The sequence below is a fragment of the Bos javanicus genome, chromosome 21 (assembly GCF_032452875.1).
Source record: "Bos javanicus breed banteng chromosome 21, ARS-OSU_banteng_1.0, whole genome shotgun sequence".
In the NCBI taxonomy this organism is placed as follows: domain Eukaryota; kingdom Metazoa; phylum Chordata; class Mammalia; order Artiodactyla; family Bovidae; genus Bos; species Bos javanicus.
Window position 1 is genome coordinate 21,429,520 of NC_083888.1, and position 16,516 is coordinate 21,446,035.

The window sequence follows — 16,516 nt, forward strand, 5'->3', positions numbered from 1 at the left end:
CAGCGCATGGCCTTGTCATCGTGGTGACTTCTCTTGTGGAGCACAGGCTCTAGGTGAACCTACGCCCTAACGGGCCCGAACAGGCTCTAGCGAACATGGGATCGATAGCTGCAACTTGAGGGCTCGAGAGCATAGGTTTAGTTGTGGTGCTTGAGTTAGTTGCTCCACAGCATGTGGAATCTTCTTGGATCGGGGATCAAACTCATGTCCCCTGCATTGCCATGGCAGGTGGATTCTTACCCACTGTACCACCAGGGAAATCCCTATTTTTACTTATTCTACTTGCATTCTTATATCACCAGGATTAACCACTATATCCTGTCCTGTTCTCTAACCACGTTTAAGTCTATAAGTTGACTCTGCTGCTTATCAGCAGTGTTTAGATTAGGACAAGCTTCCTTTCCCTCTCAGAACTCCTGACTCTTGTGCAACTAAGGAGGATGTTCACTGTATCCAGACAGATTATTTTGTACATTTTATCAATTACGCAACACGGTGTGGCCACTTCCTTCATTTTCTAGTTGACCTCCGCTCTCTTGTATAATCTTTTCCCCGGAGTTTCTAAGTGCCTTTCTCCTTTTGTTGTTGAGAAGTAACATTTGTGGCCTTTTCTGTCATCAAAAAGAAAAAAAAAAAAATTCATTTCTTGTTCTTTCTCTATATTGCGTGGGACTTATTTTTCCGACTTTCTGTTAATAATTTCTACAGACTGCTTCAGGACGATCCCCTGGAGAAGGGCATGGCAACCCACTCCAGTATTCTTGCCTGGAGAATCCCATGGACAGAGGAACCTGGAGGGCTACAGTCCACAGAGTTGCAAAGAGCTGGACACAACTGACTGACTGAGCATGCATGTAAAGACTGCTTACTGTGACTCTGGGATTTCTTCTCCCTGGACCCATGGGTCTGTTCCTGTTTATGGTATAGATCACATCATCTTCTTTGCCTACAAGTCTCCAGGGTTGCTGGTATTAATATGATGTCCTTTGGTTTTGGTTGTCTTTTTCTTTCCAAAGCTTTTGGGAGTATCTTTGAAGGGGTTCAGAATATGCCACAATGGCATCAAAACTATTCTGAGCAGAAGGTATCTGAGCTCCTGAAATCTATCTGCCAAAAAGCAGACACTCCCCAAAGAACTCAATTGTCTTAAATCCTAGCCCCCGCCCCAGCCCCGGAGCAACCAGAAGACTGACTCACATCATCGGAGATGAGAACTTTCCATACAACACCCAGACACTGTTACAAAAATGACCACGTGTTCCCCTCCCCTCCCCCGCCATCTTTCTCCTAAGGGCCCTATGATCCCCCCCCTCCACATCATTTGTTTCCTCCTAACCCTTCCTGCCTCTCCTTCCCTTTAAAATGGTAGCTAAGCCTCAGATTCTAATGGCTCCTTTGAGTCACATTTTCCATGAATTCCCATTACATATCTGATTAAATCTGTCCTTTCTCTTGCTAATCTGCCTCTCCTAACTACAAGAGAAAAGGCTTTTCCTCCCTAACATGGCTTTACTTTTGGTATTCTTAAACCTCATCTTATAAAGCATTTATTTGGCATTAAGCAGGCTTTTTTTTTTTTTTAAATTTAAATTTTGGCACACCACACAGCTTGTGGGACCTCAGTTCCCTGACCAGGGACTGAACCCAGGCCATGGAAGTGAAAGTGCCGAATCCTAACCACTAGGGAACTCCCCCAGTGGGCAATTAAGGCTTTTTTCCTTTTCGGAGAAATTTCCTTTTATTGTTGGTTTATTTCCTATTTCAAAATTCTGTCAGATTTTACATTTCCTAAGAATTGATCTGTATTTTCTCTCTCACATTTTCCATATATTTTTGCTGAGGTCTTCAGAAAATTTTCTTGATGTTATCTTCCAGCCTTTCTACTAAATTTACTTTGTTAATCATTTAAAAATTTTAAAAGCTCTTTCTCCATCTTTGTTTCTTTTCCATACAAGTGAAAGTTGTTTAGTCATGTCTGACTGTGACCCCATGGACTGCAGCCCAACAGGTTCCTCTGTCCATGGAATTCTCCAGGTAAGAATACTGGGGTGGGTTGCCATGCTCTCCTCCACAGGATCTTCCCAACCCAGGGACTGAACCCATGTCTCCTGCATTGCAGGTGGATTCTTTACCATCCAAGACACCGTAACATTCTATTATTGTTTGTCTTTGTGAAGATACTAATGAAGAGTTCCCCTTCCTGTCTCCCCAGAAGTACTGCCTACTTTCTAAATTACCTCTATCCCCAGGATCAAATATGTTACTTCTTTGGCCTTTCTCTCATTTTTCTTTGTGGCACGCAAACTCTTAGTTAGGGCAGTGGGCTCTAGTTCCCTGACCGGGGATCGAACCCGGATTCCCTGCTCTGGGAGCACAGAGTCTTAGCCACTGGACCACCAGGGAAGTCTCTGGTCTTTTCTTGATCGTCTATTTATATTTACTCTTCAGGGACCAGATTAAACTTTTTAAGTGGATTTCTTATTATTTTGTATCAATGTCTGTTTCCCCCCAAATTTCTCCCTTAAAATGTAATGTCCAGTTATCAGGTTTGTTTTAGGGTAAATGCGCTGGTAGCCCCCAACTTGGCTGTCTTTCTGCTCCTCAAGCAGTTTGTTTATCTTTGTTCTAGAACGAGTTGCAGGCTGGTACTCCATGCAGTTCTTCTGTGAGCAGACTTTCTTCCAATTGTCCCCTCCTATTTGGAGCTCCCCTGCTTTCACTTCTACCCCTAGGTCTCTAGGACTCCAGGTTCGGGGCCTGGGGACAATGGCGTTCCGCCTGGTTGACAGTCCCTTGGCTGTAACTTTCTCCTACATTTATTTGCTCTGTGATTTATTGAATTTCATTCCATTCATCAATATGCTTTCATCCATTTTGTAAAAGATTTTTAAAACTTCTAATCCGATGATGGTCTCTTCCTGGTTCTTTATGCTGTTATGGATTGAGTCCTCCTTCTATTTCCTTGCTACTATTTTAAAAGGGCCTCAAGGAAGAAAAAAGAAGACAGATACTTAATGCTCAAGCTGCCGTCCCAAACTAGAAGCTCACTCACTCAGATGAAACTCCGTGAGCTTTCTTTTTTTTTCATTTGTGAAAACTGATTTTAGTGACTTATATAAATTCTATAAAAATAACTGTTATAATGCATAAAATGGCTTTTCCTTTATTACTCTAAAAGGTTTTTATTCTAAAGCCCTTAAATTCTTTAAGAAAGCGACAATAGAGGTGTTTCTATGTAGCTGTAATGACTTCTTTAATGTTCAAATTTAATTGATGTAATTCAAACGATAAAACAGCTGACTTACCCAAGAAAATGTCAACCAGCATGTTCATAGTGAACCTCCCAGAAGGACCTATATGCTTTATATTTCTTGTTCCCTGAGATGAACTGTGTTCTTGAACAAATCTTACAATATTTTTCACATCTTCAGTCACATCTTTTGTCTTAAAATCCTATGAATAAAAAGAGATTACCTTTTTATATTTATTAGCTTTTACTGTTATCTTTATAATTAAGATAACAATACCTAGATTGCTAGGGTTTAATACTAACTGAAACAGTCCCACAACACGCCATTCCCACACTAAAACCAAGAGCAAAAACTAAGGAAGTTGCAAATGTCCTTCTTTTCTAAGTTTTTATATTAATCTTGTGTCTAGAACAACTAGCAGTCTGCTCTATTTCATTAGTTTCACAGACTGTTACCGGAGAGCACTCTGTGGGTAGAAACATTTTTTTCCCCCAAAATCCTTCATATTTTCTCTGTCACTTACTGTATGGTGACCTCTGGAATGAAAAACACTGTCTAACCATGCAAATGTATGAGTTCTGATGTCCTTTGGGTCTTTGGTGCCACAGTCAATCCTTTTTGTTATTTCCAGTCAGTTTCCTTTATCATAGCCCTCAGTTCAGTTCAGTTGCTCAGTCGTGTCCGACTCTTTGCGACCCCACGAATCACAGCACAACAGGCCTCCCTGTCCATCACCAACTCCCGGAGTTCACCCAAATTCTTCTCCATTGAGTCGGTGAGGCCATCCAGCCATCTCATCCTCTGTTGTCCCCTTCTCCTCCTGCCCCTAATCCCTCCCAGCATCAGGGTCTTTTCCAATGAGTCAACTCTTTGCATGAGGTGGCCAAAGTACTGGAGTTTCAACTTTAGCATCATTCCTTCCAAAGAAATCCGAGGGCTGATCTCCTTTAGAATGGACTGGTTGGATCTCCTTGCAGTCCAAGGGACTCTCAAGAGTCTTCTCCAACACCACAGTTCAGAAGCATCAATTCTTTGGCACTCAGCTTTCTTCACAGTCCAACTCTCACACTCATACATGACCACTGGAAAAACCATAGCCTTGACTAGACAGACATTTGTTGGCAAAGTAATGTCTCTGCTTTTCAATATGCTATCTAGGTTGGTCGTAACTTTCCTTCCAAGGAGTAAGCGTCTTTTAATTTCATGGCTGCAATCACCATCTGCAGTGATTTTGGAGCCCCAAAACATAAAGTCAGCCACTGTTTCCCCATCTATTTGCCATGAAGTGATGGGACCGGATGTCATGATCTTCGTTTTCTGAATGTTGAGCTTTAAGCCAACTTTTTCACTCTCCACTTTCACTTTCATCAAGAGGCTTTTTAGTTCCTCTTCACTTTCTGCCATAAGGGTGGTATCATCTGCATATCTGAGGTGATTGATATTTCTCCTGGCAATCTTGATTCCAGCTTGTGCTTCTTCCAGCCCAGCGTTTCTCATGATGTACTCTGCATAGAAGTTAAATAAGCAGGGTGACAATATATAGCCTTGATGTATTCCTTTTCCTATTTGGAACCAGTCTGTTGTTCCATGTCCAGTTCTAACTGTTGCTTCCTGACCTGCATATAGGTTTCTCAAGAGGCAGGTCAGGTGATCTGGTATTCCCATCTCTTTCAGAATTTTCCACAGTTTCTTGTGATCTACATAGTCAAAGGCTTTTTGGCATAGTCAATAAAGCAGAAATAGATGTTTTTCTGGAACTCTCTTGCTTTTTCCATGATCCAGCGGATGTTGGCAATTTGATCGCTGGTTCCTCTGCCTTTAGCCCTCAGGTGTCTCCAAACTCTGCCAACCATTTTTTTCCTTTGCTCTTTGAATTTTATTTTATTTTCTTTTTTGGCTCTGCTGTGTCTTCATTGTGGGTTTTCTCTAGTTGTGCTTGGTGAGGGGGTGGCTCCTCTTCATTGCAGCGTGCTGGCTTCTCATCGCAGTGGCTGCTCTTGTCGCAGAGCACAGGCTCTAGGCGTGTGGGCTTTGGTAGTTGCAGCACAAGGGTTCAGTGTCTGTGGAGCACGGGCTTAGCTGATCTGCAGCATGTGGGGTCTTCTTGGACCAGGGACTGAACTCGAGTCTCCTGCACTGGCAGGTGGACTCAGCCACTGGACCACCAGGGAAGTCCCTCTGCCTTCCTCTTGGAAGTCCCCATTACTATGTGATGCTTTACTATCATCACATCACAGGATTGCTGAGCACCTGCAGTTCTCAGAAGTGGCATCGTGCTTCTGTATATGAGTCCCTCTACCTGCTAATCCCTGCTCAACCCCCACAGTCCTGAAGACAGGTGGGTTTTTCATCCTATACTAACAACTGGTAGTTATTCTGAGGCTCTACCTGGCATTGTCACGAGAGAGTGCCCCCATTGCTCTCTCCAACCTGACTCCTGTCTTAATTCTTGGTGACTTAGTACACAGAAATGATTCTCCCACATGTTGGCCTTGGGCAACTTGATCTCCTGTGCTCTAGTGATCCCATTCTCCACAAATGTGGCCACTCACTCTAATGGTCACGCCCACTACCTTAGTCTTACTAATATCAGCAACACTCTGTTCTCTGACCATCACCTCCTACCTTTCAAAATCAGGCCAGCTAGTATGCTGACTCCAACAATCCTCTGGGACTGCCTAGCCATTGACCCACCCTCTTAGATGTTCTCTAAGTACTAAGATATTCAGTTGATATCCCAGAGCCAATCTCTCGCTTTTTAAAAAAAATTGTAACACCACCTTTCACAGAACAGCTTCAACTCCCTTGCCCTTATGTCTCCTAGTTTGACAAACACATTACATCCCATTCTCCACCACTTCATGCCTGTATCTTTGTAGCTACACCTGGCTGGAGAAACACTTGGACAACTGAGCTGTTTTCACTTTCGACTTCATGGCTTCACTGACTTGATGGACATGAGTCTGAGCAAGCTCCAGGAGCTGGTGATGGACAGGGAAGCCAGGCGTGCTGCAGTCCATGGGGTCTCAAAGAGTCAGACACGACTGCTGAACAGAACTGACTTTCACTTTCAACACAGGGCCACAGATCTCAAGTGCACCCTTTGGTGATCATGACAGGTGTGTGGTCTATCTTCCTCCATTCTCTTAGAATAGGAGTCAGCAAATTATGGCCCATGCGCTATACACCTGCTTTTGTAAATCAAATTTTATCAAAATACGACCACGGAAAATCGATGTATTTATTGTGCTTTATGTCCCCCTTTGGGCTAAAATGGCAGAGTTGAGTAGCTGGGACAGAGACTGCCCACAAAGCCTGGAATGTCTGCTCTCTGGCCCTGTAAGGTAAGCCTGTGGACTCCTGTCTGATTTCACACTCTTGCTTCCTGCACACACCTTGCTTCCTACTTTGCTGAGAACAGTGAATCGATGAGAAGCAACTTTCGCAAACTCCCTCCACTACATCTGTCACCAGCGCCTCTCCCACATTTTCTCTCCTCCTTCCTGTTATTACAGATGAACTATCCAGGCTACTGTCTGAACCCATCTTGGTGCCCTCGACGAGCTCCCAGCCCCCCTCGCCACCCCAGGGACCCTGCTGCAGCACATCTTCCTGTCCTCACACATCAGTTTCCATCCTCTGTAGGTGTGTTCCTTTCAGCACACAACTACAGCATTTCTCCTATCTTTTCTTGACTCCAGCTCTCCTGGCAGATATTGTTTCTCTGTTCATCCCTGAAACAAAACTTGAAAGAATTTTCCATAAGCACACTGCCTCCAGCTTTGCCCCTCTCCACTGTAACTGGTCATGTCCAGGTCCCGTATTTCTGTAGGGCTACGTTCGTGGGGACGTCTTGGTCCTTATGATATGGGGTTGGCAGCAGTGTATGACCAGGCAGCACTCCCTTTTCCCTGAAGCTCTTCCACACTTAGCTGCCTTGCTCTTCTTCCTACCTCACTTGTTCTCTTTCCTGGGCTCCTTTCCTAATTCTCCCTCTTCTCCTCAGGCTTTTGAAGCACCAGGGCTCGGTCTTTCATTTTCTTTTCTTCCATGTAAACAGAAACCACTGAAGGTTTCACCTGCTTTTATGACTTTCAATTCAACCCCCGGGCCAAGCACTTCCAGCTATGGTATCACCAGCCTCCTTCCAGAATTCCTGAATCTAAGATAAGAGTGTCTAACTCACTGTGCCCCAGGCCGAACTCCTGATCTTCCCTGCCAATAGGTCTCCTCTGCTGAGGGTTGTTCTACTTGGCCAGTCTCTCCGCCCTCCAGATAATGCTATGGCTGGCTGTTACCTTTCCCCTGACTAACTCTTAGCCCAGGGCAGGCTTGTGAGTTCCCTTGCTATCTCTCAAACATACAGGCACATCCCCACCTCAGGGCCTTTTGTCTTGGCTTCTGCCAAGAATACCCATATTTGAGAGCTGCTCAGCTAAACTCCCTTCAAGTTTTTGCTGAGGTCTCATCACATCAGCAAGAGAGTTCCAGAAAAACATCTATTTCTGCTTTATTGACTATGCCAAAGCCTTTGACTGTGTGGGTCACAATACACTGTGGAAAATTCTGAAAGAGATGGGAATACCAGACCACCTGACCTGCCTCTTGAGAAACCTATATGCAGGTCAGGAAGCAACAGTTAGAACTGGACATGGAACAACAGACTGGTTCCAAATAGGAAAAGGAGTACGTCAAGGCTGTATATTGTCACCCTGCTTATTTAACTTATATTCAGAGTACATCATGAGAAACGCTGGGCTGGAAGAAGTACAAGCTGGAATCAAGATTGGAGAAATATCAATCACCTCAGATATGCAGATGACACCACCCTTATGGCAGAAAGCGAAGAGGAACTCAAAAGCCTCTTGATGAAAGTGAAAGAGGAGAGTGAAAAAGTTGGCTTAAAGCTCAACATTCAGAAAACGAAGATCATGGCATCTGGTCCCATCACTTCATGGGAAATAGATGGGGAAACAGTGGAAACAGTATCAGACTTTGTTTTTTTGGGCTCCAAAATCACTGCAGATGGTGATTCCAGCCATGAAATTAAAAGATGCTTACTCCTTGGAAGGAAAGTTATGACCAACCTAGATAGCATATTGAAAAGCAGAGACATTACTTTGCCAATAAAGGTCCATCTAGTCAAGGCTATGGTTTTTCCTATGGTCATGTATGGATGTGAGAGTTGGACTGTGAAGAAGGCTGAGCGCCGAAGAACTGATGCTTCTGAACTGTGGTCTTGGAGAAGACTCTTGAGAGTCCCTTGGACTGCAAGGAGATCCAACCAGTCCATTCTGAAGGAGTTCAGCCCTGGGATTTCTTTGGAAGGACTGGTGCTAAAGCTGAAACTCCAGTACTTTGGCCACCTCATGCAAAGAGTTGACTCACTGGAAAAGACTTGATGCTGGGAGGGATTGCGGGCAGGAGGAGAAGGGGACGACAGAGGATGAGATGGCTGGATGGCATCACCGACTCGATGGACGTGAGTTTGAGTGAACTCTGGGAGATGGTGATGGACAGGGAGGCCTGTTGTGCTGCGATTCATGGGGTCGCAAACAGTCGGACATGACTGAGCTACTGAATTGAACATCATTGTAATAGGACTTCCTAGGGCCACTGCCTCCTAAATCTCATTTATCATTCCTGACTCCTTATACTGCTGTACTTTTCACCAAGGCTCTTCCCTCTTCAAAAGACCCTGATGTTGGGAAAGATGGAGAGCAGGAGGAGAAGAGGGCGACAGAGGATGAAATGGTTGGATGGCACAATCAACTCAATGGACATGAGTTTGAACAAACTTCAGGAGATGGTGAAGGACAGGGAAACTTGGCATGCTGCAGTTCATGGGGTCTCAAAGAGTCAGACATGACTGAGCGACTGAACAGCAACAATTTCCCTCTTCACATGTACTTATAACGTATGTTGTCTTTATTCAGCCTTCCTCTGCTTGAAAGTGAGCTCCACAAGAGTTAGGGATCTTCATATGTTGCTCGGTGATATATCCCAAACTCCTAGAACAGTGTCTATCACAGAGCAGGCACTCAACAAATATTTGTTGAATGAGTGAACAGATTAGGAACATCTACAGAGTGGGGCGCGATGGGTGGAGATGGCTGGGAATCCACAGAGACAGAGTAAATTGCTGTCTGCTCGGCTAGTGCTGCCTATCTGTAACTGGATTTATAACACAGTATCACAATGATATGAATACAAACATGTCTTTCTCTCCTGTCTGTGAATCCCTAGCACCTTGCACAGACATTTCAAGTAATACATAAAACAAGAAAATGCTCCATAAACTGTGAAGTAGAGAAGACAAGGATTGAATTTAACCACCTCCCAAGGTTGTTTTTACGAAAATTGATAGCAAACTCATCTTGAAGCTATTGCCATTATTCTTTATAGTTTAAAACCAATTTACAGAGTAATCTAATTGATCTGAATTCAAACATATAAGTATACTAGTTATAACCCTTTTGAGAATGGGATGCTTAAATGTAACTACAATTGAATGGAAATTATTCTAGCTGCCCATATTGGATCTTTTTGGAAATTTATAGATTAACGACATTTCTAAAGTATCCTATAATTGCTGAAACAGGTACAGTATATATTTTTTAAACAGGCTTCGAATTCTAAGGGTATGTCACAGAATTATTATCAAAATGTTTCTATTTCCAATTAACATGGGGAGGAAGCCACTGTTCCCTTGTTAAACTCCTTAGGGCCGACTTGATTGCAGTCTAACCTATATCTAACTATTCTAAATTAAGAGAAGAAAAAAAAAAAAAATCTTGGCAATTTCCTTATTACAAAGAATTTAAAACCTGCTTATTTTACCTTTGTTTTATAGCAGTTATCACATGAAACATCTGGGTATTTCTTACAAAAATGAGGATTAAATTCATTTTCGCCAAAGTAAGCCAAAAGCTGTATTCTCCTACATTCTGTTATATTTTCACAGTAATGTACCATGCTATACAAATTATTGAAGTGGGTCTCTCGTGTATGACGGTTTCCATCTTTTTCCACTAAAAGAGATGAAGAACATAGTAAAACATACTTATTAAAGTAGAAACGTTGAATATATCACAGAAGTATTTCAAACAGATTCCTATAATTCTAAATATTTATATTATAATTAACTGAATGTTTATGTTCATCTCCAAGATTTATCTCAAGAGAAGACTCTTGAAGGTTCCTTGGACAGCAAGATCAAACCAGTCAATCCTAAAGGAAATCAACTCTGAATATTCATTGGAAGTACTGATGCTGAAGCTGAAGCTCCAATACTTTGGCTACCTGATGCTAAAAGCCAACTCATTAGAAAAGACCCTGATGCAGGGAAACACTGAAAGCAGGAGAAGGGGATGACAGAGGACAAGATGGTTGGGTGGCATCACTGACTCACTGGACATGAGTTTGAGCAAACTCTGGGAGATGGTGAAGGACAGGGAACCCTGGCATGCTGCAGTCCAGGGGGCTGAAAAGAGTCAAACACAACTGAGGGACTGAACAACAACAACCAAGAATTTAGTTTTATGGGAATAAACACAGGTTGTCAGGAGTAGCTGAAAACATTTTGCATATCTTCATTATTCCTAATGATAACTATCTCAACTATATTTACTACATTTATCAAGACAAGCATGAACTAAACCTAGCATCCAGAGTGAGCAGAGACGGGCCGTGGCAGTGGGCTGTGCATCTTCTGGAGTATTTGGGACCAAAGTGGTGAAGCCATTGGTTCTGAAACTGTGTGCGAAGGACCTCCTGGGCCAGGGTGGGTGCTGCAATGAATGCACACGGCTGCTGGTCGGTATTTTAAATTTAAGCGAAACACAGCAACACCTAACACATGTTGAACTCCACATACACAACTTGATTGAGCTAGTTCACAATGAGCTTGTTGTTTAGTCACTAAGTTGTGTCCAACTCTCGTGACCATACAGACTGTAGTCCGTCAGGCTCCTCTGTCCATAGATTTCCCAGACAAGAATACTGGAGTGGGTTGCCATTTCCTTCTCCAGAGGCTCTTTCTGATCCAGAGATTGAATCTGCCTCTCCTACACTGGCATGTGGGTTCTTTACCACTAAGCCACCAGGGAAGCCCTCATGATGTGCTACTTTTCTTCTGATGACATTGTTATTGTTTTTTATTTAATTTTTTTTTGTTTTCCTGCCCGTGCCAGGCAGCATGCGGCATCTTAGTTCCCTGACCAGGGATCGAACTCTCACCTCCTGCATTGGAAGCGTAGAGTCTTAGCTACTGGACCACCAAGGAAGTCCCTCTAAATGCCACTGTGAAGTTAAAATTTTGGCAGTTGCTATCATGAACACAATTCAGCTCAGTTCAGTTCAGTCACTCAGTTGTGTCCGACTCTTTGCGACCCCATGAACTGCAGCACGCCAGGCCTCCCTGTCCATCACCAACTCCCGGAGTTCACCCAAACCCATGTCCATTGAGTCGGTGACGCCATCCAACCATCTCATCCTCTGTCATCCCCTCTCCTTCTGCCCTCAATCTTTCCCAGCATCAGGGTCTTTTCAAATGTCTTTACCTCCAAAAAAATCAACCTGAAACAGGAAATGAGGGTGGTAGCGTGTACTCTGATTCCAAGGTTTGAGAACAACATGTTCATAATTTTCATTCATAAGCAACTGTGGTTCGTTAAAAAGGAAATTAAAAAAAATTTTTTTTTCTGCTTTATGAGTATTATTTTTTTCAGATGGCTTCTAAGTATTTAGGGTTTAAATACTTACTAAATTATTTGGACCTAACTTAATATAGGTTCTTTTCAAAAACACACTAAGTTTAAAAGTTTCACTTTTTTGGACACGCTAAGTTTAAAAGTTGCATTTTTTCACTGAGAATGATCTTGGTATAGTGCAAGGGAGGTGAATCTTGGATTCAGATGAACCTGGATTCCACCAGGGCTCTGCCACTTATCTAGCTCTGTATTTCGAGGAAATTCTTCTGTAAAATGAGAAGAGTAAGAGTAGTGTCTCTTAGGGATCTTGTGAACATTAAGTGATGTACGTAAAGCATTCCAGACAGTGGCATACAGTAAGTAAGTGCTAAGGAAACATTATCATTACCATGACAACTCCCCCTGCTACCGCTGCTGCTGCTATTGGGAGCAAGTTATAAAACTTTTCTGAAGTTCACTTTTCTCTTGGGACTGACTCTATCTCTAAAGCCAGTGGCTGGGAATTCCCTGGCGGTCCAATGGTTAGGACCCTGCCCTTGCTACCGGTTACGAGCAAAACAGGTCAACATTATCTGGCACAGAACTTGGTAAGCGTCATTTCACGCACTCAGTATCTTTGCCAGAGTTCCTTCAAAAGTGGTCTCAAAACAGGCAAGTTTACTTATCTATTAAAAGGGAACTGGTTCAATAAACAAGGAATATGATTCTATAGAATTCTATATAGTCAAGCTATGTGTACTTGTTGGAATCATAGTCACACCCTGGTGTTGACTAGAAAAAAATCTGGTCAATATACATATATATTTAAAAAAGCACATTTATATAATAACTGTATGTAAATAGAGTAGGCTTCCCTGGTGGCTCAGAGGGTAAGGAAGGCATCTGCCTGCAATACGGGAGACCTGGGTTTGATTCCTGAGTCGGGAAGATCACCTGGAGAAGGAAACGGCAACCCACTCCAGTACCCTTGCCTGGAAAATGCATGGACGGAGGAGCCTGCTGGCTACAGTCCATGGGGTCACAAAGAGTCGCACATGACTGAGCAACTTGACTTTCTTTCACTACATATATAGAGTATAACCTTTAAATCACTGTGTTGTACACCTGAATGACTCAACAATACTTCAGCGGGGTGGGGGTGGGGGGGGACGACACACATAATAGCATTTATACTGTGAAATACCTGCATTTGGGAACGTAAATATCAAATATAAAATACTGCCCCAAATTTAAAGCAATCACACCCCAATTTTTAAAAAATTATTAAAAATAAAAAGATACTGTTTAACTCCAATGTGGAAGTCAAGAGATGGGATATGAGAGGCTCTATAGGGAGTTTATTTCCTAACCTGGATGGGGGTACACGATAGCTTATTAGTTTTTCCATTTTACTTTTTTGCATGTCTGAAATATACATTATATACAAGGATCCAGGCAGAAAATGGGCCTAGAAGGATACAAAGGAAATTAGTAACTGGAGTTATTTCTTAGGATTGGACTGTATACAAGGCCTGGTTTGGAAATTTTCTAGTCTTCAACATGTTGAACAACATCTTTATCATACAGATGACCTAAAATAAAACTTCCATATCTACATAAGCATCTCTATTTTAAGAACACTGGACCAAAAGCACCATGACTGCAGGGGTGGACGACAGTCATGGGACTGAGCGGGACAGCACAGTCCCCCAGGGAGCCGAGCTTACTCAGGATAAGCCTCTTCAGCCGGGTCACGTCGTGGTAGGTGTAGAAGAGTATGCAGTGAGAGATCTCCCCGTCCCTTCCGGCTCGGCCAGACTCCTGGTAGTAACCCTCCACGGACTTCGGGAGGGAGGCGTGGATCACAAAGCGCACGTCCGGTTTGTCGATGCCCATTCCAAAGGCGATTGTCGCGCAGATGACCTGCCATACAAGCGAAAGCCAGTGAGGCTCTTAATGCATCTGAAGGAACATTTTAATAATAGATGCTTTGAAAACCTTCATCCTCTATTTTACTTAATTTTTTAAAAAGTAATTTTGTTATTTATTTTTGGCTGCCCTGGGTCTTCATGGCTATGCTTGGGCTTTTTCTAGTTGCTGCTCTTGGGCTCTAGAATGCGGGCTCAGTAGTTATGGCACACGGGCTCAGTAGGTGCGCAGGGGCTTAGCTGCCCCATAGAATCTTCCCAGATTAGGGATCAAACCCGTGTCCCTTGCATTGGCAGGTGGATTCTTAAACACTGGACCACCAGGGAAGTCTTCCTCTCTTTTACTTTGAAATGTACTCTATACAAGATTCTAATAACTTGATTTCATTATTGAGCATGACTAATTAGGAAAAGGTCAGTTTTCATTCCAATCCCAAAGAAAAGCAATGCCAAAGAATGCTCAAACTACCGCACAATTACACTCATCTCACATGCTAGCAAAGTCATGCTCAAAATTCTACAAGCCAGGCTTCACCAATATGTGAACCATGAATTTCCAGATGTTCAAGCTGGTTTTAGAAAAGGCAGAGGAACCAGAGATCAAATTGCCAACATCCGTTGGATCATCAAAAAAGCAACAGAGTTCCAGAAAAACATCTATTTCTGTTTATTGACTATGCCAAAGCCTTTGACTGTGTGGGTCACAATAAACTGTGGGAAATTCTGAAAGAGATGGGAATACCAGATCACCTGACCTGCCTCTTGAGAAACCTGTATGCAGGTCAGGAAGCAACAGTTAGAACTGGACAGGGACCAACAGACTGGTTCCAAATAGGAAAAGGAGTACGTCAAGGCTGTATATTGTCACCCTGCTCATTTAACTTATATGCAGAGTACATCATGAGAAACACTGGGCTGAAAGAAACACAAGTGGGAATCAAGATTGCCAGGAGAAATATCAATCACCTCAGATATGCAGATGACACCACCCTTATGGCAGAAAGTGAAGAGGAACTCAAAAGCCTCTTGATGAAAGTGAAAGAGGAGAGTGAAAAAGCTGGCTTAAAGCTCAACATTCAGAAAACGAAGATCATGGCATCTGGTCCCATCACTTCATGGGAAATAGATGGGGAAACAGTGGAAACAGCGTCGGACTTCGTTTTTTTGGGCTCCAGAATCACTGCAGATGGTGATTCCAGCCATGAAATTAAAAGATGCTTACTCCTTGGAGTAAAGTTATGACCAACCTAGATAGCATACTGAAAAGCAGAGACATTACTTTGCCAACAAAGGTCCGTCTAGTCAAGGCTATGGTTTTTCCAGTGGTCGTGTATGAGTGTGAGAGTTGGACTGTGAAGAAAGTTGAGTGCCGAAGAATTGATGCTTCTGAACTGTGGTCTTGGGGAAGACTCTTGAGAGTCCCTTGGACTGCAAGGAGATCCAACCAGTCCATTCTAAAGGAGATCAGTCCTGGGCATTCTTTGGAAGAAATGATGCTAAAGCTGAAACTCCAGCACTTTGGCCACCTCATGCGAAGAGTTGACTCATTGGAAAAGACTCTGATGCTGGGAGGGATTGGGGGCAGGAGGAGAAGGGGACGACAGAGCATGAGATGGCTGGATGGCATCACCGACTCGATGGATATGAATTTGAGTGAACTCCAGGAGTTGGTGAGGACAGGGAGGCCTGGTGTGCTGCAACTCACTGGGTCGCAAAGAGTCGGACACGACTGAGTGACTGAACTGAACTGAACTGAATTAGAGATTTTCATGTTGTTAATTTGCAACCCTGTTCAGACCCAAGAAGGCAGGGAGAAGCTTGGTGTGGCAGGCCCGTGCTTGCGTGACTAAGTGTTATCACCACGGGAGCCAAGGCCAATGGCAGTTGCCTCTCGATGTGTTGCCACTATTTGCTCTCTCATTTTTTTGACATGGATGTGCAAGAGTGGTGCTCACACAGCCATGATATCCATAATGCCCGGATAACCGTGTTGCTCTGAAGCTCTGGGTATTTCCAGGGCTGGGGCTGTCGGGGTCACTGCTGCTAGCTTTTCCAATGGCTCAGGAATAGTGGTGTTCTCACCTACTCCAGGGCTTACTAACCATTTTTCCAGCTGATCACACACCGGTTCCTTATATTCATCAGCTGGTTTCAGAGTCAAAATTTGTGAATTTTTTTACTGGAACTCAGATGGGCAATAAGTCTGAGAGTTGTTTATACTAAAAAAGAAAAAAAGACTAGAGACTGTGGATCTTTGTCTATCAAGTTACTCAGTGGAAGCAAACTGGCACTTAAATTTCAGGAGCCTGATAAATCAGTTTTTGGTAAAAAATCATCTTCAAGCCTATCTGTTTCAGTGGCAAATTTAGAGCCTATAACCCAGGTGAAGACACTGTATCTCCAGGCAAAATTATGTTACACAAATAAAGCTGCAAGTCTTTTTTTAGGACCTAAAAAGATGAATTGCAACTTCAAGAAGAGTATTTCAAAAAACAACTGGACGATGTGGCAGCCAGACTGAGGTTAATGACATGATTTCAGTCACTGTGAGTACCAGACCCGGGAAGAGCACAGCACGGAGCACACGGATGGCAGACAGGGTGCTCATCCATACCAGGAGCACTGATGGCTGTACTTCAGCTTATCC

General features: G+C 43.3%; 1 protein-coding gene across 2 annotated transcripts in view; it reads right to left on the reverse strand.

The window, feature by feature from the left end:
• The window catches only part of BLM (BLM RecQ like helicase), a 93,736-nt gene that overhangs the window by 12,623 nt on the left and 64,597 nt on the right, over positions 1-16,516 (reverse strand). Inside the window, exons 15-17 of one of the 2 annotated variants that reach the window (XM_061394500.1) lie at positions 13,669-13,864; positions 10,092-10,282; positions 3,306-3,453 (exon numbers count right to left, since the gene is read on the reverse strand). In XM_061394500.1, coding sequence (XP_061250484.1) covers positions 3,306-3,453; positions 10,092-10,282; positions 13,669-13,864 — 535 coding nt within the window. The remainder of the gene's footprint in view (positions 1-3,305; positions 3,454-10,091; positions 10,283-13,668; positions 13,865-16,516) is intronic. The other variant, XM_061394501.1, reaches the window with a different exon arrangement.